The 24,516-nt window shown below is 38.4% G+C and overlaps 1 protein-coding gene across 1 annotated transcript in view; it reads right to left on the reverse strand.

The window, feature by feature from the left end:
• Window positions 1-580: 580 nt before the first annotated feature.
• LOC130219935 (transient receptor potential cation channel subfamily M member 1) overlaps window positions 581-24,516 on the reverse strand; it is a 31,807-nt gene continuing 7,871 nt past the window's right edge. Inside the window, exons 5-25 of the mRNA XM_056452445.1 lie at window positions 22,368-22,542; window positions 21,338-21,461; window positions 16,513-16,585; window positions 16,334-16,434; window positions 15,537-15,710; window positions 11,473-11,607; window positions 11,230-11,280; window positions 9,985-10,125; window positions 9,711-9,740; window positions 9,328-9,623; window positions 8,942-9,170; window positions 7,388-7,516; window positions 6,275-6,406; window positions 5,133-5,261; window positions 4,802-5,053; window positions 4,548-4,722; window positions 3,851-3,871; window positions 3,593-3,737; window positions 3,204-3,406; window positions 2,968-3,100; window positions 581-2,882 (exon numbers count right to left, since the gene is read on the reverse strand). Coding sequence (XP_056308420.1) covers window positions 1,463-2,882; window positions 2,968-3,100; window positions 3,204-3,406; window positions 3,593-3,737; window positions 3,851-3,871; window positions 4,548-4,722; window positions 4,802-5,053; window positions 5,133-5,261; window positions 6,275-6,406; window positions 7,388-7,516; window positions 8,942-9,170; window positions 9,328-9,623; window positions 9,711-9,740; window positions 9,985-10,125; window positions 11,230-11,280; window positions 11,473-11,607; window positions 15,537-15,710; window positions 16,334-16,434; window positions 16,513-16,585; window positions 21,338-21,461; window positions 22,368-22,542 — 4,268 coding nt within the window. The 3' untranslated portion in view covers window positions 581-1,462. The remainder of the gene's footprint in view (window positions 2,883-2,967; window positions 3,101-3,203; window positions 3,407-3,592; window positions 3,738-3,850; window positions 3,872-4,547; window positions 4,723-4,801; window positions 5,054-5,132; window positions 5,262-6,274; window positions 6,407-7,387; window positions 7,517-8,941; window positions 9,171-9,327; window positions 9,624-9,710; window positions 9,741-9,984; window positions 10,126-11,229; window positions 11,281-11,472; window positions 11,608-15,536; window positions 15,711-16,333; window positions 16,435-16,512; window positions 16,586-21,337; window positions 21,462-22,367; window positions 22,543-24,516) is intronic.

Genomic DNA, 24,516 nt, shown 5'->3' on the forward strand with positions numbered 1-24,516 from the left:
CTATTGTCTTTCATACATTGTTGTCCTTTTCCCTCCCAAGCAATTCATCATCCTCAACAGGAGATGGCGCCATTGCACAGCTTTATCCCGCCAATAAAACAACAAACCTCTCATACAGACTGCGAACATTTTGCACTGAGGTAGACTCATTTGGTCCTTTGACAAGTTCAGTTTGCATAGTCTTATTTTTAGAGCGTCTTTATACTGTGGTTCATACTACAAACATCAAACCCTTAACACATGATGAGGACTAGAGCAAGGTTATAAGCTGTTTCATAATGTATTCTGTTCCTTAAGTTCAAATAATGATAGAAATGCCATCACAAATAATGAACGGTTGCTACTCGGTTAACTTATTACTCAGTTAACAGTTAGCAGTTAACAGTTAACAGATCTGAGTAATTTAAATCCATGTGAATCATGCGGATTCACTCAGATCGCCCGCTAGTGGTTAATCACTGAGCAGGTTTCATTGGTTTTACCTGATCTTGGATCAGTCTTAGAAGTTTGTAGATGTTAAGTTTGAAGAATGAAAGACAATAATATTAGTTAATAGTCTCTTGTTGGAGCCACAATGGAACAAACAATATATAATCCTTGAAAATCTATAAAAGAATGCATATCATATAGATTTTATATAATAGTATATAAGCTAAGTGCATTTATAGGTTACACTTAAAGTTTCAGTTGTATTTTCATGGTTTAGAACACAGGTGTCAAATCCAGTTCCTGGAGGGCCGCAGCTCTGCACAGTTTAGTTCCTACCCTGCTTCAACACACTCACCTGTAGGTTTCTAACAAGCCTGAAGGACACAGTTAGTTTGATCAGGCGTGTTTAATTAGGGTTAAAGCTAAACTGCAGAGCTGTGGCCCTCCAGGAACTGGATTCGACACCTGTGGTTTAGAATGTGTTTTTTCAATGCTTCAAATCACTTTGTAAACCAATTGTTTTAAAGCTTTTTCTCCCAATTTCTCTCAAGTTAGGAATTTCCTTTTAGTCCTGAATTTCCAAGTTGGGGCCAAGTTGGCAAGAAACATGGCATAATTGTTGGATACAATGTTGGTCAGTCTTTTATTTACTAAAAAGACAAGCTTTTTGAACGTGACTGTATTGTAATACAACAATAAATCAGTTTTCATATGATTAAATTAAAGTGGCTTCATAAATTATTTTCAAAGCTATTAAAAAACACAAAACACACCTGATGCGAATCCTTTGCTTCTCATTTCCTATCAGCAGAGTTAACAAACCCTGTAAATTCTTGTAATTCATCAAAATAAGGTACACTACCATCTTGGTGCAGATGAAAGTAATGCACCTTACATCATAACTACGACTTGTCAACTCCTAAGCACTAATGTCCCAGGAGGAGGACTTGAACGTAGCTCTAGACCTGGTTGGACGTAAATAGTTAAGAATGTTGGCCCGCCAGGAGCAAGATTGGAAACCTATGGTATACAGCTATGGCTCATTCAAAGGTGTATCATCAGTCTGGTGTGTTGCTGGCTTTGCTGGATCATCAGGAGAGTCTCCACAAGCTCCAGCAAGGTTTCTTTCACTGCTCGACCCATGGGCTCTTTTCAAGCTGTTTCCTAAAGACTTGCAGGACTTGGTAGACCAGCTCTTGGATCTCCCAGGAAGGAACATCGTGTCCTCTGGCAGGAGCAGATGGCTGCCGTCAGAATCACAGGGAGTTGCGATTGTTGTTAACTCATCTGTTTGTTGTCCATCTTGCTTCTCCGATCCTTCCTCCTTTCCGTAGCTTCCTTCAGGAGGTTCCCTTGCCACCTCCACCTCCGTGTCCACTACATCATTCTTTTCTTCTCGATTCATCTGATCTACTTCTGGCAATGTCACCTCTTCTGCTTGTGTCTTGTTTATCCCATCTTCAGTTAGCTCCTGAGCTCTTTCATGATTCACCGCTCCATCAGAAGCAGCTGGTGTCTTCTCTCCGTCTTGCAATCCCATCTCCTCTTTACTCTGTCTGGAAGAAGATCTCGGCCTCTGTTCCTCAGTATGTTCCTGTACCTTGAAACTGTCCTTAAACTTGTCGATCTCATCTACTAAGGGTCTTACCATTGAAACCTTTGGCGTCTGACCGAAAAGACTAGCATGCACCTTATACTCATAGCCAGCACTCCAACGTCTTGTAGAAGCAGATCCATCAATTCCTTCTCCATCTTGACTTGCTTGCCTTCCACTTACTTGATTGTACAAGATCGTGCTCTTAGACCTTCGCACAGTAGAAGGGGATTTGCTTTGTAATTCTGAGGGATAGTATCTGAATGCTGCAACCTCTTCCAGAGGATAAGATGTAGTTGCCTGAAGCTTGGTTCTCTCCATCGTTAAGGCTTGTTTTAGTGTGTCACTATCCAAAGAAGCAGTTGGGTTGTCTGGAACTGTTGATTTGGGTGATTCTGCCTTCGTGCCTTCAACTTCATCACCTTTCTCACAAGGGAAGATTCTGATGTCCACACATGACCCGAGGCGTCTTTTTACCCCTGGAACATCTACTTCTAGGTTCTGGCCATATTCCTTTGTGTTGACGTTTGTTGTACTCATTGTTTTATTTGGATCTCCCTCTTTCTCCTCTGGTGGACGTTCATCAACGCCGAGGTAATAGCGGTAGAGGCTGTACCCATCAGCACTGTTGATGCTACTGTGACGCTGGAGAGATGAGGGATCGCAAATAGAGGAGGCTGAAGAGCGGCTCCTGGTCAGTTCAGAGTGGTCGATTCCCACTAGTCTTTCCAAGGCATTCACCATTCGGCCATTAATATCTTCCAACTGGGACAACCGGAGATCCACTGTCTGAAGGGAGGCCTTCATTGTGTTTTCCCTTTCGTTTACCTCCTCAAGACGCATGGACATGTTCTCCACCCTGAGCAGGAGCAAGAAGATTATGAAAACAGCCTCCGGTTCAAGCAGACTTTAAAGATGTACCAGTATTCCTGTAATGAAATTACCTTTCATTTGTAACCCTGATGCGCTCATCGTTTGAGGAAAGTTGCTCGTCTTCTTTCTCCCTGAAATACTCCTCTACACATTGCTCCTCAAACTCGTACAGCATCTTCAGCTCATCCGGGGTGAGTATAAGCTCTTTATTAGCAAAACACAGCAATTAATCATCTTATAAAGTTCAATTTGAGTTTATTACTGAATACTCGCATTTTATTTGATCTTATAATCTTAAGACACTCACTCAGTCCTTTATCTTTCTCATCCAGTTCTCCCTCCTTTTTCTTGCTACAGCGGCAGCAGAGTTTACGGAATAGGATGTAGAGGTGGCTCAAGATAATGAGCGGTGGAGGGAGCACAGGTCTGTCATGAAAGGTCATGATGAGCTGATATCTCTGAAACTTCCACACCTGGTTGGAGATGGACTTAACCTCAAAGAATGTGTTGCTTTAAGGGGGTGAAAACGCATAAAACAGGTGAATTACACTACTGACATTTACCAGAGATGCACCAATAAACATGTTTCGGTAAAGTTCATTGGTCATAAAAGAATTTTACATTGCAACAAATCTTTTACTCTTTGTTTTTATGTGCTTAATAACTGAAATAAGTCTGTAATGGTAGGATTCTTACTTGAAGACAGCAATGAGCAAGTTTACTAGCAGGATGTTGGCCACCAACAAATAACAGGCCATGATGGCGGGGGTCAGCCAAGCTCCAGGGATGCACGGAGGAAGCTTCTTCCCATCCTCATCATATAGGTTTTCCCCACAGGGAGCTGTATAGAAAAAGCTTTTAAATTATCACACCAGAATTTGTGCCGGATTCAATTAAACAATTCCATTATACCATTCGTGTGGTTATTTTATTTACGAAAAGCATTTTGCTTACGGTTTATTTCCATTGCGTAAACTTCAGGACATTCCAGATGGACAGAGCAGAGATGAACAGTTAGTTAGTGCAATTGGAAACAAGAAACAAAAAAAAACACATGCAAAAAAAAAAAATAAATTAAAAAAAAAAAAAAAAAAAAAAAAAAAAAAAAAAAAAAAAAAAAAAAAAAAAATCGAACCCAACATCTAAATTAGGATACAGGCAACTAGAAACTGCTGCAAAATGTATGTTCGATGGCTGACGCTCAAATAACCACTATAATCTGACTGATAGTGTTTCTTGATTCAATTTAGAAAGCTACAAGACTGAATACACAAATTTCCCTCACACAACAGGTACTTGGCAAGATGTTCCAGCTTGGAGACTATATATTCTATACAGCTTGGATATTAGACACTATAACTCAGATGTGGCCAAGTCTCAAAGTCTAGAAGAGTTTTTTAATCCAACCTTAAAAAACTTCTAACCTGCCTGCAGCTATCTAGTAACCCTTGTTTAACTTGTTAAGGTGTGTCTAAGTAGGGTTGGAGCACAACTCTGCAGGACTATGGCTCTACAAGACTAAACATGGGCCCCCTAACATAGATAACGGAGAGATTATAGAGAGTTGCTGGAATTTTGGATCAGACTGTTGAAGGCCATCTATCTACCCTAGAGGCAGGAAACAAAATCTTACTATGAATTCTAGTCTTACGGTCTATCGAATCTGCAAACACCTCTCCATAGATCATCCAGTAAGGCATGTAGAAGATGTTGCGGGCCAGGCGCCATGTGGGCTCCTCATCTGGGTGGAGAATGGCCTGCCGCGCCACGCCAAAACTCATCAGGACCACCAACATGATCACCACAAAGTACAGCATGTCAATCATCTGCAGGACAGGTCGAAGATTAGTCAGGTCAAGACTGTATTGCTAATTATAAAGTACTACTATTATTGTATTGCATTACCATTTTCCCGATCATCATGACATAGGGTCCTAGGTATTTGTTGACACCAAATATGTCCAACACACGGATATACCAGAAGATGATATCCACGCAGTAGATCACACGGCCGTAGCCCATATAAGGCTCATTTTGCAGCCTAAGTAGTAGCCCAAGCAAGAACACTGAGATGGCTACCAGGTCTGTAATGTTCCAGTACTCCTCCAACCACACGTTAATCTTTTGCTTGAGCTTGCCTGGTTCGGACATCAAAATCTGAGGTCAACAGAAATAGCTTTGGTTAGTTTTGAATTCGCATTGATTTCTGGAGCTCCAATTGTGTCTTAACATTTACCTGTCTGACTTTCTCCAAGCCCAAAGTGATGATGTATGAAATGACGATCCACTCTTGTAAAGATGGCCACCGCTCCATCTTCACCAGTACTATGTAATTGTACAGCATGAGATAGCCAAGATAGGAAATCTGTCCAATACAAGAAAGTGTTCCATTCAGTTAATTTTCACTACTACAACCCTACATTACCTGACAAAAGTCTTGTTGTCGATCCCAGTTGTAAGAGCAACAAATAGTAACTTGACTTCTAGTTTATCATTTGGAAAAGTGGCAGAAGGTGGATTGTTTTCGATGAATCATTTGTTGAACTGAATCCCTATCATTACAAATACTGCAGAAGAACTATTGGAACCCGCATGAACCCAAGATTCACACAGAAATCAGTCAAGTTTGGTTTAGGGTTACATTCAGTTTGGGGACGTGTGAGAGATCTGCAGAATGGATGGCAACATCAACTGCCTGAGGTATCAAGACATTTGGGCTGCCCATTACATTACAAACCACAGGAGAGGGCAAATTCTTCAGCAGGATAGCGCTCCTTCTCATACATCAGCCTCCACATCAAAGTTCCTGAAAGCAAAGAAGGTGCACAAGGATTGGCCAGCCCAGTCACCAGACATGAACATTGAGCATGTCTGGGGTAAGATGAAGGAGGAGACATTGAAGACGAATCCAAAAAATCTTGATAATCTCTGGGAGTCCTGTCAAGAACGCTTTCTTTGCCATTCCAGATGACTTTATTAAGTGATTTGAGTCATTGCAGAGATGTTTGGATGCAGTCCTCCAAGCTCATGGGAGTCAGACACAATATTCATTTTTTTCTCCATTGCAGCATGACTTTATATTCTATACTGGACATTACTTCTGTTAAGTGACGAGACTTTTGTCTAAGCAAAGTCAGACCTTACTGTCCATATTAAATCATTAAAAATCAAGGCAAGATCATATTGTATTTTGGTAAAATAAGCATAATCTAGAGGCCTTTACCTTTCATATAAGCCACTTCTGATACCAAATGATCAACTAGGAGTCAAATTATTACTTGTTGTTCCCAAAACTTGGATAGGCAACAAGACTTGTCACGTAGTGTACACAGGATAAGCACTTTGGAAAATAAATAAATGGCTGAATATTGTGCTCACTGTATTGAACCAAAACTTGGTGAAAGGGGCATTGTAGAACTCAAAGATTTTCGTCCCGATAGGAATGCGCCTCATTTTCTTATTTCCGTCCTCCTCGTCTCCTTTCTTAGAGGCTGCATCTGCATTAGCATCCTAGGTGTAAATGGGGAAGTTTTACAACAAGTACAATAAATAGAATCTAAGACCAAACCCCAATACTAGTCCTTAGCGTTTCTACTTCGCCCTACCCTTCCATTTCAAGCGTAACCATGAATGGGTTGGGGTACCCCAATTCTACTTTGGTTGGAGGTGTAGGGTTAGGGGAAAGTGCCACATAACCCTTTAAACAATGATTTTTCGAAACCACACTACAAACCAGCTACAGCAAGTTTCTTTCCTCCTCAACTGTAAGTTGCTTTGGACAAAAGCATGTCCTCAATGAGTAAATGTAAATTTAAACAAGGAGACCAACAAATGTAATGCATTAATAAGTATCTGATTTGTTATAGTCATAATAGCGTTAATGTGTTACAGTCATGATCTTCACAGGAACGAGAAGTTTCGCTAACTATAGTGCCTTATAATGTCCACTGCAAAATAAATTCAGTTCAATTCTAATAACGTTACCTGATGACTTCACAGAATAGGCCAATCTGTCTGTGAAGTCTGGTGGCAAGAGTTTGCTTTTATCCAGCATATATGGTATAAGGTTAATGCCGTTTTAATGCGGTTTTCTATCTGGCTGTCGTCACATACAGAAATCGTTGGGTCCCCTAAAGAGCAGGGTACCAGGCTTTTGTCTGCCTGGCTGGCCCTATTGCTACACCTTTTATCACTACATGTCTAACAAATCGCGGCAAAATTGGACTGATATCATTCAATCTGAGCCCGGTAACATGGATTTGTTTTAACAAAGAAAATGTAAGATTATGAAGATAATAGAGTATCTGCATACTATATAAGCTTTCTCCTAACTTCCTTTATTTTTCCTTTATCTTTTTTCTATCCACATCATGAGTCGATATGTAACGCAAGACCTGTGTGTTAACTTAAGAAATAAGGTCTTAATGTCCATTCAACAGCTTGCAGATCTACAAGAAGGTTTGTTTGAAAAAGAGGAGTAGTCCAGCTTACCCGAGTGGACCTTTCATCATCTTTGGTCTTTTTGTCTTCAGTGGCCACAGCAACCTGATGAGACGTGTCATCTCCCAGGCGGAAGTCCAACAGCAGGATGAAAGGTGGGAAAATGAGGCTCAGTATGACCTGGATGAGCATTCAGAAACAAAAGTGAAAAGCATATCACAGTTAGACAAATTAAAATGCATTATCGTAATTAGCTACATTTCTGTCCCCCTATTTTATGCGTATGTAGGGATACTGCGTCAAAATGCTCCAGCCCAGGCTCATTGCGGATACGTACTGTACCCAGGTCTATATTTCTGGGGACAGCGAAACATGTAACCGGAGGTATGTCTGCCAGCAGTTTTTGTTTTTGCAAATCCACCAGAGGGCGCTGTGTACGCTTGTTAATTTTCACAAATTCCTCTTGCACGTCCCCTTCTCATGTAAATCCACCAGAGGGCACAATATACACTTCAGCCGACCAGGCCAGCCTGCTGTTGACTGAATTACTGACAGAGTGACCCACCCAACACCCGTTTCTTAAACCCAACCAATAGTATTCCACTCCAAGTGTCTGTGAATCTACAATTAATCAATTAGGTTCGTTCAAGCCTAAGGTCCACAGTCCCGCAAAAAATGTTGGAGTTATTTTTGACACTGAGTTAAAGTTCGACAAGCAAATAAATTCGTCAAAAGTGGTTTCTACCAATTGAGGAACATTGCCAAATTGAAGCCTTTTCTGTCTTCTAAAGAGTTGGAAACCTTCATCAATGTTTTTATTATGTCCAGATTGTACTACTGTAACTCTTTCTATTCAGGCTTCAATTGCATGCCTGCAGCTGCTAGGCTTTTAACTGGAACAAAAAAAAAATTCTAGTATCTCACCAGTTTTATCATCTCTTCACTGGCTCCCAGTCCAATTTAGGATTCAATATAAGTTATTGCTACTCGTTTTTAAAAGTTTGAATGGTCTGGCACCTATTTACATCAGTGAGCTTTGTCACTGGCATACTTCGTAGAGGCCAATCAGGTCGGAAAACAAGTTTCAGCTAGTTGCCCCCAAAACACGGTTGAAATCAAGAGGTGACAGGGCTTTTTCTGTCACAGACCCACGTCAGTGGAATGGTCTGCCTTTACATATCAGGTCATGTTCCTCCCTTGGTGCTTTTAAGTCTCATCTAAAAAAAATCACCTTCTGTCTCATGCTTTTTGATTGCAAATAATTAATTTTAATCTGTTTTATATATTTTGCTTATTTTTATATAGAAGTATAGATCTTTTTTTAGGTCTTTTTGTAAAGCACTTTGGTCAACATCTGTTGTTTTTAAATGTGCTCTGTGAATAAAGCAAACAAACAAACAAACAAACAAACAAACAAATATTAAATTATTTCCTTTAAAAACAACGTTCCTATAAAAACTGGCATAAAAGTAAGATGGATCAGTTAATCCTAGATATCAAAACATGGGATTTCCAAATCTGGGCCCAGAGCATAAATCTAATTTGCATCTTTGAAAAGAAACACAGCTACTATTATTAAGTGCAATGACAAAAAAACTGCCTCACCTTCAGCCCAGGGTTTTTGCCCATCCTCAGGCTGCCCATCCACATGTCTGTGAGCAGCATCTGGCTGCAGGTGTGGGCGATGAAGTCTCTGTGTTTAGCTGCCACCGCCAGCTTCAGACAGGTGGAGTTACTCCAGTTCTTTAACTCGTAGGTCAGCAGTTTCATGGCTAGCTGCTCATCATGTTTGTAAGACTGATCCAGCAGCTCATAGGCCAAGGTTCCAAACTCCCTAAGATTGGTAGAAGAGTACATTTACAAAGCATAAATGCGAATAAATACACTTAGCATTTAACTATACTTCAAATTCTATGGTCAAACCATCATCAACACTCATACTGACACATATCTTTTTGTCTAATTTAGTTATTTGCATGTTATGAACTCACTTGGAGTTGTTATCGAGGTCTTGAGAAATATCGTCCACCATCTCGCTCTGAGAGGACTCGTGGGCCATGCCTTTGAGGAGCTTACAGGCCACCAGAGCTTTGGCCATGCCCTCCTCGCCCCTCTGCCACAGGAATAAAGCCATCTTCTGCCTCTTCATCAGCACGGCCCACACCATCAGCTCGTGAAACGGGTAGTGGAAGCGACTGACCTCTGGGTCGTCCACGTCGATGTCCTCTTCCTCCTCCTTCTTCTTCTTCTTCTGCTTCTTCTTGCCTTTTGACCTGGGCTCGTCATCCTATTGAGGTAAGGGTGATGTTTACAATAATGCAGACATTGTGGTTTGTGAATGTCATTAGAAGAAGGTCAAATAACGGACGTGTACCTCCATTCCAAGCAGCTTCAGGGCTTTGGGCTACAAAAAAAAAGAGGACATTTGATTATTTGTGTTGTAATTTAAAGTTCACCCATGAATGAATATGTGACGGGGAGAACATGCAAACTCCACATAGAAATACCAATTGGCCCAGGGAATCGAACCAGCGAACTTCTTGCTGTGAGGCAATTGTGCTACCCACTGCGCCATCGTGAAGCCAATACTAATTTAGAGATGCAAAATTATAATAACCTATTTACTAATTTCAACCTCCATATCTCACCCTCTTTAGTCCATAAAGATTATTGTAAAGAGCTCTGAAGTTTTTCCGCGTGTAGTTGCAGCGATAGGCTCCGCCCATCAGGTACTCCACCACTAGTCCGATGTCAATCAATGTGATCTGGTAGTCTGGTGGGAGATTCCCCTTTGAAATCACAAGATCCGTGTTAGTTTTGTTAAAGGGGCACGTTTTTTAAATAGGCTCGTTTTACAACTCCCCTACACAGTTTCACTATTTTGAATCCATTCAGCCAATCTCCGGATTGGGTGGAGCACTTTTAGCTTAGCTTAGCATAAATCATTGAATCGGATTAGACCATTAGCATCTTGCTCAAAATTAAAAAAAAAAATAGATTGTTGATAATATTCCTATTTAAAGCTGGACTTTTAAAGACTACGACTGAAAATGAAAAGTTGATATTTTCTGGGTCGCTATTATAGCTAGGAACTATACCCTCATTCTGGCGTAATGATCAAGGAACTTTGCTGCTGTACCATGGCTGAAGTAAGAGCAATGAAATCACGCAGTACTGTTACCTTATTATCTAGCTTGGGACTATTTTCAGGTGCTGCAGAATATCATTGCAGCAAAGACATTTACGACAGCAACGTTCCTCGATTATTACGCCAGAATGAGAGTATAGTTCCTATACATAATATCGACCATTTTCCATTGGTTTTAGTACATTATGTAACTACAGAAGAGTTTATCTTTAAATTGGAAAATTGTTTGGATTAATATTAAGGATTTGTAGTTTTTAGCAATCTACGTGTTCGCCAGCGATCTGCAAGGATTAGATCGCTGGTGATTGTGACAGTAAATTGACAATGTTTCTAATTAAACGTGTTTCTATTTGCAATCTTTTATTTTTCTAATCACTGTGTACTTAATTTTTCCCCAAAACTAAAAATTTATTAAAAAATAAAGAAAAAAAGCTAACTCCATAATATTAACTCAGTGTCATTAATCAGTGTTAGTACACAAAGAGTCGTGCTTCAAAATAGTAAAATCATCAAAACTCTTTTTGACATGTTTTTTGAGCGGGATGCTAATGGTCTAATCCGAATCAATGATTTATGCTAAGCTAAGCTAAAAGTGTTCCCGCCAGACCTGAAGATCGGCTGAATGGGTTAAAAAGTTTAGAGGAGGTGTAAAATTAGCCTAAAAAAGTGGCGTGTTCCTTTAAAGCTATATTTTTATCTTCAGAAATCATCAGTTGTAAAGATTCAAGAAAACATAAAGCTTTACCTTTTTAACATCTCTTACTAAAATATGCAGAGTGTTGCCAGGACCGAGTTTCTGTTAGGAAACACACACACACACAAGCCATAAGATTGTGTGCGATTGAGTAATAATATTATGAGAAATATTAAAAGATATGACAGCAGCGGCTGTATGTTTTTTCTCCTCAGTGGATTAATGAATTGCTCTCATGCTCTGTTGTACTTCCTTTGAGTTAAGCTCCAGAATGATAATGGCTGTGGTGCTTACAGTGTTGTATAACTCCTCTAATCGAGGGATGGTTAGAAAATGGTGAATGTTTACACCGTTTTCTATCAGGAGCTTGACGAAATCCGTCCTGTCCAGAACCAAAGCGTCCATCATGGCCTGCTCGAGGGAGTTCACCTGAAGGGGGCGACAGAGGAGAAGCACAACACATTTGACTGATGCTGAAGGATTGCAGCATTTTTCTCAGGTTTTTGGACATGGACCAGCACTAATGGATTATAAACCCTGTCTTACTTACTATAGTGTTGTTTACAGCTGATACTGTTGAGTTAATGAATGGGCTGTTAAATAATAATGTAATTCAATCCATAAACTATAAGTGACTCTAAATGCCCAGATGAAAAAAAAAATGCTATAGTAGCTATTAATAAATACTATAGTGTGTTTGGTCCATGCAATAGTAAACTGTATGATACTGTTTATATTATAAAGTTTCAAAACTTTAGTTAATACTACAGTATGCTGTTCCCCCTCCCCTTTCTGATAATGGTTTGGCCCACTGCCTGCTTTCATCTCACTGTGGTTGTTGTTTTTTTTATATTTATTTATTTATTTTTATTGCAATAACAACAGGCAATTACATCAGATAGAAATACAAACGGATAGAAGAATAGTACAAGCAATTCAAATATTTCTTTTTTGCAACATAAGAAATGTAACAATTTTAAAGAAATATAATAAAGTTAAAGCAAAAGAAAGACAATGAGAAAGAAAAAGAGACAAAAATAATAAGCGAGGGAACAAGAAAAAAGAAAAGAAATTAATGCAGAATATTAAATAAAGCACATGTTTTATAAGTTTTAATTGCTTTCTTGTTATGAGACTTGTTATGGTTTAGTACAGTTCCAATTCTTATTTAAAAAATGAAAAATTTGGCTTACATTGAGTATATTTGCATTTGTGTATAAAAAAAAAAAACTTTCCGAAAGATCGGATATGGATGCGGCCGGAAGTTAACGAGAATTATTTATATTATTTATTAAATTAGCCATTTATTGTATTTTATTAAGGCCTACCCCCACCCCAAACCTAAACCCAAATGTCAGAATAATGTAAAAACAGTAGTTATACCAAGTATTATTTATGCTATCAATTAAATTACACAATAAATTGTATTTTTAACACCTACCCGCACCCCAACCCGAAACCCAACCGTCACAGTACTGTACAAATATTAATTATTGTTATACAGTGTCAAAAAAATACTACTATAATTGATATACATAACACACTTCCGGCCGGCTGCGCATCAGAACTTCCTCTACACACACACACACATACGAGTCAGGTGTGTGGCTGCGACTCAATGTTGAACTCCAGTAAGCAGGATATTTTATTCGCTTTAATAAATTTCATTTATTAAATTAGTTGAGACAAAAATGTTGATTACCGATGTAATTTTTCGTGTATCTGCTATATTATCAATTAAAATATGAACTATCAAGTTAACGTTAGCTTGTTTACAATAGCTTGATGAATATTGCACTGCAACTAACACGCCAAAGTTGTTTTCCATGCATTGTTTTATTGGTGACGACTTAGCATAATGTTAACGGCCACAATTAGCATATTGTTTAGCATATTGTTTATTGTTTGTGCATTTACTAAATGAGCACTGCGCTACGTCTGAACTGACCCCAATGTATTTTTTATTCAATCAATTTCTATTCTGTTCTTAATTAACGTTAAGAATTAAGACACTTCTAAACATGTATATGTACATTTACATAAGTACAGTTTGACTGTATTATTTGCGTCCCCTTCAAAAACTGCTCATGAGAAAATTTTATATTTATTTCCCCCCTACTGTTTATTTTACATGTTTTTTACTACAGTAAACTTTGGTGTATTGTAGTACACTATAAACAGTTGTAGAAAACTTGGTTAGTTGTTGGGTAATTTCTTTACATTTCTACAGTTGTTGTGTTAGCATAGCAACTAACGAATTACCACAGATTAACTCTAGTTAATCTAAACTCTAGTTAAGTAATTTACTATAGTACGGTTCAAAACTGTATTTTTTTTTCTTGTAGGCTGAACCTAATAAAGTGGCCAGTGAGGGTGTAATGTTTTCTGAAATATTATCCTTATCCAGATAACCAGGACCCCCTCATCTCTCCCCCCACCACACCGCGTGAAAACCTCAAAACATTATGCAATTGTGAGTGTGCCTCACACTGGTGAGTGGGTTTGACAAACCACCTGTAGAAAAGACACTCTTTCAACTCTCTGATATTTTAATTAACACTTGCACCAGTCACTTTCCTGCAATCCCTCCATGTAACCGCTGTAAGCAGTGATATTCTATTACACCAGATAGCACTCGTGTACTTCAAACTTGTTTACTTCAATAACTCCTGATTAATTTAATCGGTATAATTTTTTATCATTTTATAATGCTTATTGTTGACTTATTTACTGATCTATGGTTTATTTGAGCAAGAGTTATTCTTTGTAAAGGTTTTTGGACATATTTTATTTCATTCCTAGAAAATGATTACTTCCGGGTTGGTCACTGGTATGAAAATAAAACCGGATTTAACAAGGATTTAAGGATGCTTCTCTTTAAATGAGTGAGTTATAAGTCATCCAATCAAGAAATCTATAGATGTACCCCTCCTCTCTTAGTTTACAAGCAGGCAAGGTGGTATGCGAACGTATTTTTGTTTATTAACGACTTTAAGGTTGTATGCTTAATTCTCATGTATGCGAATGTGTCTGATGTTGTTATTTTACCCATTTATTCAGTTCTACAGTGTTGATGTCTGCGTCTGTGTCGATAAGTGCATTAAACATCTGTGAAAAAGACCCTCAGCATTCGCATTGTGACTAAGGGTGGCATACTGGAGATCTCAAAAAAAAAATCATTGTGCATTGATGAAGTGTGCCTCACGCAGGTGAGTGGGTTTGACAAACCACCTGTAGAAAACTCACTCTTTCATCTCTGACACTTTAACCGACACTTGTACTTGTTTTGCACCCGAAAGTTTCTTACAATCACTTCATATCTCTAAAAAAACATAGTGAGTGGACTTGACAAACCACCTGTAGAAACACTCTAGCACTTAATTCTGTGAGCACTCACTGTTCCTCTGTATAATTAGCACTTCTTGTGTGCATTGCCATTTTTTGTTGAATCACTGAACGCCTCCACAATTGTAGTGAAGTTTCATACACTAATTTCGAGAGGAGCACGTGATATGATTGAGCACGTCTGGCCACTCATCTGTAATCAGTAATAATCCAATCAGAGTGATCCTAGTTTACTATAAATGGATCATTTTCTCCCTACTGCTCTATCTTCGTTTGGAAGAATCCCCCCTTCCACCCCATCTCCTCCTTTTCCTCCCCTTTCTAAAGGGGGAGCTCTCGAGACCTACCTGATCTCGGATCTCCTGATATGCTTATCCACCGGGCGGGAGCCCTGGGCTCAAATATCTCTGAGCTCAGGGTTCTCTCCCGGGACAGCATGCCAAACCTGCTTTATACGCCAAGCATATCTAAGTGGGAACTCTTGAAAGTCGCTTTGGACAAAAGCATCTGCTAAATGTAATTGTAATGTATGGAGATATATGGAGAAAATTGATAAGGGGCTGATCACACCAACCATGCTTTTTGGGTTTAGAGGCGCAACTTTTGAGTTTACCAACGGACGCAAGGACTTTGCGTGCATCCTGCATATGAAATAAAAGTCAACTCTGATCGGAACAAGCATGTTACGTCGGTCGCGTCTTCTTCATTCTCCAATCAAATGATAGCAGAGGCGGGGTTTCCATTGAGGTGACAGCAGTGTTTATGTCAAGACGATGACGGAGACTTTTAAAGGAGAGGGAAAGACTAGTGATCGCTGTTTCAATTTATCCAGAGCTGTATGACTTTACAAATCTTGAATATCACAATATTATTAAATATTACAATTATAACAATATCTATAGCAACACTCTCGCTGAATACGCAGCTGATTCAGTCACTGCCTAGTGTGCGTCTCGCATTTTTGGAGTGTAAAGGCGTGCTCGGTGTGATCGGACCCTTAGACATCATCTTACCCAGTTAAGTAGTTCTAGCTTTCTGGGGTCGGTTTCCTCTGGCTGTTCTGGTTTGGCTTTGCCTCCTTTGCCCTTTTTCCCTCGGGCCTTTCCTTTGTTACGCTGAGTTGCTCCTTTTTGCTTTTCTTGAGACGGCGCGGAGATGGTGATGGCACTAGCTAGAGCACTGGCAGGCTGTAAAAGCAAACATTTACTTAGGTTATTTACAGTTAAAGTCAGAATTATTAGCCCTGCTGAATTATTAGCCTGAATTATTATAGATTTTTTTTCCCCAACACATTTTTTCCCCTTTTCCATCTGTTTAACGGAAAGATTTTTTTCCCAACACATTTCTAAACATAATAGTTTGTTGTGTAGACAATCCAAAACAAATATTGCTTAAGGGGGCTAATAATATTGCTTAAAAGGGCTTTAATAAAAATTTAAAACTTTCATTCTAGCTGAAATAAAACAAATAAGACTTTCTCCAGAAGAAAAAACATATGAAATACTGTGAAAATTTCCTTGCTCTGTTAAAAGTCATTTGGGAAATATCTGGAAAAAACATTTTTTAATTAAAAAATATATAAATAAATATAATAAAAAATAAATTAATAAAAAATATATAATAATAATAATAATAAAATAAATTAATAATAAAAAATAAAATAAAAAATAAATAAAAATAATAATAATAATAAAAAATAAATAAAAATAAATAAATAAATAAATAAATAAATAAATAAATCACAGGACGGCGAATAATTTTGACTTCAGCTGTACATTATGGAAATGCATTCAACAGATGTGTCACTCACTGGTAGATTGTGTCCATACACAAAGATTTGGTTTCGTGCAATGTCTACTCTATTCCAGGCCAGAGCCAAACTCAGCTGATCCGGAGCCGATGCGTTTGTTCCTGAATTAAAACAAACACACGTTGGAGTTAATTTTAAGCCATGAATGAGATTTTTTGGTATTTAGGAGAAGTCATTACCTTTTAGTAATGCAGTCAGGATAGCCATTTCAATATCATCCTGTCCCTCAGCTCCCATTCGAAAGACTGTTATCTACACAAGTTAGTAAGCAGCAAAATTGCTTCAATATTAGGACATTTTCAACTTATCAGGGGTTGCCACCTCAGAATGAATCACCAACTACTATGTCATGTGTTTTACACAGCGAATGCCCTTCCAGTCGCAAACCAGTACTGGGAAACTCCATACATATAACAACATACAGTATATGTAACCATATCTCAGATATTTCTACATGGGTATATGGGAATGAATGGAAAATCTCTTTTAATTGGTGAATATTTTGCCTAATTGTATTAGCATTTGCCAGGAAGCTAGCAAAATGCTTCTTCACACTCTGTATAACAAGCTAATTTCCTTGTCGAATGAATACTGCTTTCTTTATTGAAGACGTGTGGTGTCAAATGAAATGATCTGCGCTGCAGTCACATGTACAATAATGGTAAATATAATCACGTTGACATGAACGAGTGCCTATACTCCAGGACATTCCTGAGCGTTAGCATGCGTTGCTAATCAGAGACTCATGCTGGACTCACTTGAACTCCCTTTTGAGAAAGAATGCTCATTTTATGGTCATTTTACATGAAGTACACTGCAAAAATAAATAAATAAATAGTTTAAGTTAGTTTTTTGTCTTATTACAAGCCCAAATATTAAAACAAATCATAAATAACAGGCATTTTTACAGTAAGTAAAAAAATACTGTTTCGTTTTAGAAGTCAAAGATAATTTCTTTCATTAAAACAAACTAAATTATCAAGTAAAATATTCTTATTTCAAACCTAAAACTAGATTATTTTACTGACACCGCTGGCAGATAAATTTGCTTGTTTAAGGGAAAAATCTCTTAATTTAGATGTTTTATTTCCTAAAAATCAGTATTCTTGTACAGAAAATGTTTCTTGACTTCAGAATTATTAGATATTTGGACTTAGAAACAAGATAAAAACTATAAGGAAGTTTTTTTGTTATTGTTTTTTTTGCAATGTATGCAAACTCAGTGGACGTACACTCACTGGCCACTTTATTAGGTACACCTTACTAGTTCGGGTTGGACCCTCTTTTGCCCTCAGAACTGCCTTAATCCTTCGTGGCATAGATTCAACAAGGTACTGGAAAAACAGTTGCAGCAGATTTGTCGGCTGCACGTCCATGATGCCAATCTCCCGTTCCACCACATCCCAAGGGTGCTCTATTAGATTGAGATCTGGTGACTGTGGAGGCCATTTGAGTACAGTGAACTCATTGTCATGTATTCGAGAAACTAGTCTGAGATGATTCATGCCGCTTTTTCCTGCTGGAAGTAGCCATCAGAAGACACTGTGGTCATAAAGGAATGGACATGGTCAGCAACAATACTCAATTGTGTGCCAAGAAAATATTGTAGCGAGTGCTTAGAGTTACTGTTGCTTTTCTATCAGCTGGAATCAGTCTGGCCATTCTCCTCTGACATCAACAAGGCATTTGCGCCCACAGAACTGCCTGCTCACTGGATATTTGATCTTTTTCAGACCATTCTCTGTAAACCCCAGAGATGGTTGTGCGTGAAAATCCCAAAAGATCAGCAGTTTCTGAAATACTCAAACCAGCTTGTCTGGCACCAACAATCATGCCACGTTCAGTCACTTAAAATCACCTTTCTTCCCCATTCTGATACTCACTTTGAACTGCAGGAGATTGTCTTGACCATGTCTACATGCCTAAATGCATTGAGTTGCTGCCATGTGATTGGCTGATTAGAAATTTGCATTAAGAGCAGTTGGACAGGTGTACCTAACAAAGAGGCCGGTGAGTGTACATTGCTTAAGAAAAGCATTAGCTTGCTGGCTATCATACTAGCATCATCTACATATCAATAGCCACATTTCATGGCCATTTACATTCCAAACATCCACATAAATCAAAGGCTGGTTCTTAACATACATTAACATCTCGCTTTACATAAAAAAAATAAGTGTTGCGGAGGCCATTAGCCCATCTAATGCCAGGCGACGTGATGTGATCTTGCTAAAACAGAGATGTTCAGCGTGGATTAGAGAGAAATGGATCCACCCTCCCTCCTCCATCTGCTCACTTTCAGGAATGAATGAACTTATAAAACAGGTGGCACTACACTGATCCGCATCCAGATGTATTGAGCTGCAGATTATACGCTGTCCTGAGGGGGTATTACTACACGCTTAACACACCACTTACCCTCAGTTAAAGCTGCGGCGGCATAAATAATGACATTACTCGAGCTCAAAGCGCATTGGGTTATACTATAGGTGACTGAAGGAGTTTATAGCGAAATATCTGGTTTCTCATTATTAAATATACATCTGCGCAAATTTTTGCGTAGGAAGTAGCGTAAATTGCGTAGCTGGCAAATTCCCAGTCCAGTTTTGTGCGTACGCCAATTCCCGCGCAAAACGTGAGGAGAGAATGTACGCAGATGTAAGTAAAATCTCAAGTAAACATATTTCCTTGTATATTGACTTGGTTGAATCACTTTAAATCATCATATTAATCATTAATACACATCACTTAACCTTAGTTAAAGCTGCAGTGGCATATAATGACATTATAGTGCATTGGGTTTAGGTTATCCAATAGGTGACTGGAGGAGTGTATAGCGAAATATCTTAATAACGAAGTCTCGTTAATAAATGTAAAAGTTACATTTACTTACAGCCGCACACATTTTCCTGTCAAGTTTATAGATAACAACGTTTGCGTAGGAAGTGGCGTAAGTTACGCAAATTTCCAGTCCTGTTTTGTGTGTCCACCATTTCCCGCGCAAAACTTGACAGGAATGTGCCCAGATGCAAGTAAACTCTTAAGTAAACATATTTAACTTGTATATTAACTTGATTTAACCACTTTAAATAATCATATAAATCATTAATACATTAATACACATCAATTACCCTCAGTTTGAGCTGCGGCGGCGTAAATAATGACGATACTCGAGCTCATTGCGCATTGGGTTATCCCATAGGTGACTGGAGGCGTGTAAAGCAATATAGGGTCTCATTAATAAACGTAAAAGTTACATTTACTTATAGCTGCTCACATTCTCCTGTCAAGTTTTTTTTTATAGATCACAACTTTTGTGTAGGAAGTGGCGTATAAGTTATTCAAATTAATTTCCAGTCCCGTTTTGTGTGTCCACCATTTCCCTCGCAAAACTTAAGCGGGGATTGTGCTCAGATGTAAGCAAACTCTTAAGTAAACATATTTAACTTGTATTTTAACCACTTTAAATAATCATATTAATCATTAATACACTAATACACATCAATTACCCTCAGTTTGAGCTGCGGCGGCGTAAATAATGACGATACTCGAGCTCATTGCGCATTGGGTGATCCCATAGGTGCCTGGAGGTGTGTAAAGCGATATAGGGTCTCATTAATAAACGTAAAAGTTACATTTACTTATAGCTGCTCACATTCTCCTGTCAAGTTTGTTTTTTATAGATCACAACTTTTGTGTAGGAAGTGCCGAATGTTTTATAATTGAATTTCCAGTCCCGTTTTGTGTGTCCACCATTTCCCGTGCAAAACTTAAGCAGGGAATGTGCTCAGATGCAAGCAAACTCTTAAGTAAACATATTTAACTTGTATTTTAACCACTTTAAATAAGCATATTATTCATTAATACTTTAATACACACCACTTACCCTAAGTTAAAGTTGCAGCGGCATAAATATAATGACATTACAGAGCTCATGGCGCATTGACTTATACCATAGATGAAAAAAAGTGTACAACGAAATATCAGGGGTCTCATTAATAAATGTAAGAGCTAAACTTACTTAGAGTAAACTTTTATATAGTAAACACATTTAACTTATTGACTTGATTGAACCACTTTAAATCATCATGAGCCATAATCATTAGCCTACATAAATTACGATTTATTTTGGCGTATAAACAAGTTTCCAACCTGAGGGAGAGTAAACAGTGAGTAAATGTTCATTTTTGGGTAAACTTTAATACATAAATTACAATATATTCTGTTGTACAAACAAGTTTACAACTTGAGGGAGAGTAAACAATGAGTAAATGTTCATTTTGGGGTGAACTACAGTATCTCTTAAATCGTAACAACCACTTACTTGAGGTGTAGCACTAGTCACTACTATTCTTCAATGCTTTAAGTGTTAATGTATGATGATATGTGCCTGATTAAGGCAACTATGGAGCAAATACAGATGCACAAATGAATAAGACACATGAAGAAAGATGCATGACAAAATGAATAATGAATGTGAAGGTTTATTGATGAAAGTCAGCACAAAACATTCAAAAACATTTTTAGACATGCACTTATACGATTACTACAGCCTATATTATAACTTATGTTTTAAACAGATCACTTTAAACCAGCTTTATCTATAATGCTAGTCTTAAAGGGATAGTCCAAACAAATGGAAAATTATGCCATCATACTCGCCCTTTATTTGAGTGTCTTTCTGTTGAACATCAAATAAGATATTTTAATAAATGCTGGAAACCTGCAATCATTGACTTCTATAGTATTTGTTTTTTCTACTATGGATGGTTACAGGTTTTCAGCATTCTTCAAAATATCTTCTTTTGTGTTCAACAGACAAAGGAGACTTAAAGGTTTATAACTACTTGCGGGAAAGTAAATAGTGAGAAAATGTACATTTTTGGGTGAACTATCCCTTTAACTGGTTTAATTTGGTCTCCCAGACTGGCTAAACGGATCTCTGTTGGCTACAATGCTGGTGCATATCGGTCTACAATGTCGTACATTACTGTAGAAACTTACCAGCTCCCTCTTCTTCATGCATTCAAGGACCATGAGCAGAATTTGGCCGGACTGCATTTTGTTGTAGTTAAAGGTTTTCTGAATGGTGACCAACAGTTGCTCTTTTGCGTCCTCGTTTACCAATCTGAAAAAATAAAAATCATGATAACAAACATTTTAGGGAACTGACCGACATAGAAATCTGATATATGGTAATATATGCAAATTACATACACAGTATGACATACAACTTCAAGTATTTAGTGTGCACTGCGATATCGATGCTGAAACTATACACATTGCGCATCCCTACCTCACATAACTGATAATATATGGTAATATATGCAAATTACATATGCAATACCAGTTCATATTTGGATTTACAACATATATTTCAAAATATTACAGAGAATGTCCTTTTACATGTATATTGTACATATATATTTTACACTTATACTACTGAATTACAAATATGTATATGTTCAAATATATTATCTATAATTTTATGTTTATATATAGCTATATAAGGATGTCTGGTTTCCTAAACATGACAATGAGTTCACTGTACTCAAATGGCCTCCACAGTCACCAGATCTCAATCTAATAGAGCACCCTTGGGATGTGGTGGAACGGGAGATTGGCATCATGGATGTGCAGCCGACAAATCTGCAGCAACTGCGTGATGCTATCATGTCAATATGGAGGAAAATCTCTGAGGAATGTTTCCAGCACCTTGTTGAATCTATGCCACGAAGGATTAAGGCAGTTCCGAAGGTAAAAGGGGTCTGTACTAGTAAGGTGTACCTAATAAAGTGGCCGGTGAGTATATATATATAGTTTTAAACATATATATGTATATATGTAAAGTTCAAATGTGAACTTGTATGTCATATGTCATTTGCATATATTGCTATACATCAGATTCAACAATGGCCAGATCAACAATGGCCTGTACTTTTAAAGGGATGGTGTGCAAGTAATTTGAGTTCAAAGTGATTGGGATGCATTCGGTCTAAAGCAAATGCATGATTTATTTGCTGATAACGCTCACCCTTCAACCTCGGAGTATTTGTGGGCGAAGGAAATGATGTCAGATGCTCGACCGCTGCCGTCGCAAACCACAACAGGCACAGGCGGCTCCTCGCGCAGGCTTTCCAGGGCAATGGAGATCACGTTGGGACCCCCCTCCACAATCAGACACACCAACGGTACACCCTGACCCAATCCTAACACACACACACACACATACACACACACGCACACGCACACACACACACGCACACACACACACACACACACACACACACACACACACATAAGCAATTCATTTACCTAAACGTTCTGAACTTCTTAACACAGGGATTGCGCACATATCAATATAATACTATTACGAAACATTAGCCTGAATGTTGGAGTCTTTCAGGTGTTTGTGTGTGTTTTAAATCTCATTTTCAATTACTCCAAATGCACAAATAAAATCCAAAAAGCCCTTTCGAATTTAATGTGCGTGCATTTGGATTAATTGAAAATACTGCTAAAAATTGGGAGGCATTTATAAGTCAAGAGAAGAGGGGAGCACAATCATTTTAATTTGTCTCTCTGGGCTCTGATCCCAGATCAGCCGATGTGAGTGGTGACGGCTGAGCCTCCCTTTGCTGTCCCTGCCTTATCAGAAACTCTAGGCATAGGATGACAAAGGGAAACCCACAGGTCACAGACGCCAAAACCACGCTGGACGTCTCCATCTCTCCGGGATCACATTACTTATGCTGCACGATGCTGGAAAAAAATGAATATGAGCAATTCCATGCAAATGTCAACCATGAGCAAAAATAGTGAATAGCGAAGCCCTTTCTAAGTGCTTTAGTGCAGGCTTGTATTAACAGTACTGTAAAATACTCAATTTCTCTGTCAATGTTTTCAAACAATTATATTTGATTTACCAAAGTCACACAAGTGCCAATTTCACCTCACATCCATAACCAAGCTTTTCCCTCACAAATGCAAACATGGCAAATAAAATGAATCATGTTTGTTCAATCGAGAGCCGACTCGCAGGCTTTTTTTGGTCACACTCATAATGCATGTTTATATCCCTCATTTAAAATATGTTTACAGATTGAGATTTTTCTGATCCCATAACTCTTGGAAAATATAAACAGATGTCTCAATTAGGGGTGGGCGATATGACCTAAAATTAATATCACGGTATTTTTCATCTTTTGAACGGTGACGGTATAATATCATGGTATTACTTTCAATAGCAAAATAATCTACATCTCAAGGAAGAACGGACAAAAGAAAGTCTCACTTCTATCACTCTTTAAAAGTTTTGGTTTGGGTCATTGTAAATGCTCAGTCTCGTTATGAGCTGATCTTCATTTCTCTGTGTTGGTGGAATAAAGCAGGCGAGTCAGCCGCACCAATTTATGAGCAGACAGAGCAGGATTCTCATGATGACCACCGGCGCAATTCCGCTCTTTGTTATGAGCTGTAGTTTCAGTGTAAACTTAGTAAAGGTGAGTTTCTTTGGCGATGATGTGTACAGTGTTAGATTTATATTTAGCGGACATTTGCGCTGAACACGCGGTGAATGCAACGCATCGAGATTCGGGCACCTTCTCCGAAAGCACTCGATTGATCTCAGCTGGCGGATCAACATTTACCTCATGTCATGATCGCTGTCATCTGCGCCAGTATTATTATTATAACTTTAGGTGAGGTTTGCAAACCTGTGCACTTTTCACTCTTCAGCCGTTTGTATTTCCTGCGGTAACAAAAGCTCCCTGTTATCTGAAAGCGGGAAGCGTTGAGTGACTGACAGCTAATATGAACCAATACAGCGGCAGCCTAGAACAATTCAGCAAGTTTTTAGAGAAAATCAAATCAGATTGCACTACAACCATTATATTCAGACACACAAATGCTCCCAAATATATTATGAGGGCGCATAGATTAAATTTCGGGCACTCATGCGACCAAAATGGTTGCAATTTCGAGCCCTGTAGTATAAGGACATGTATTCAGACCACAACTGAACGTTTGAAGAAAATTGAATGCCTTATTATTTAGAATTAGCTATTATTGATGTAAATGCAGCCGTTCAAGGCGCATAATTGATTTATTACGGTATTGACGGTATTAGAAAATCCATGTCGTGGCGCAATATCACACTGGTGATGACTATGACACCGGTGTAC

Source organism: Danio aesculapii, chromosome 25 (assembly GCF_903798145.1).
Source record: "Danio aesculapii chromosome 25, fDanAes4.1, whole genome shotgun sequence".
In the NCBI taxonomy this organism is placed as follows: domain Eukaryota; kingdom Metazoa; phylum Chordata; class Actinopteri; order Cypriniformes; family Danionidae; genus Danio; species Danio aesculapii.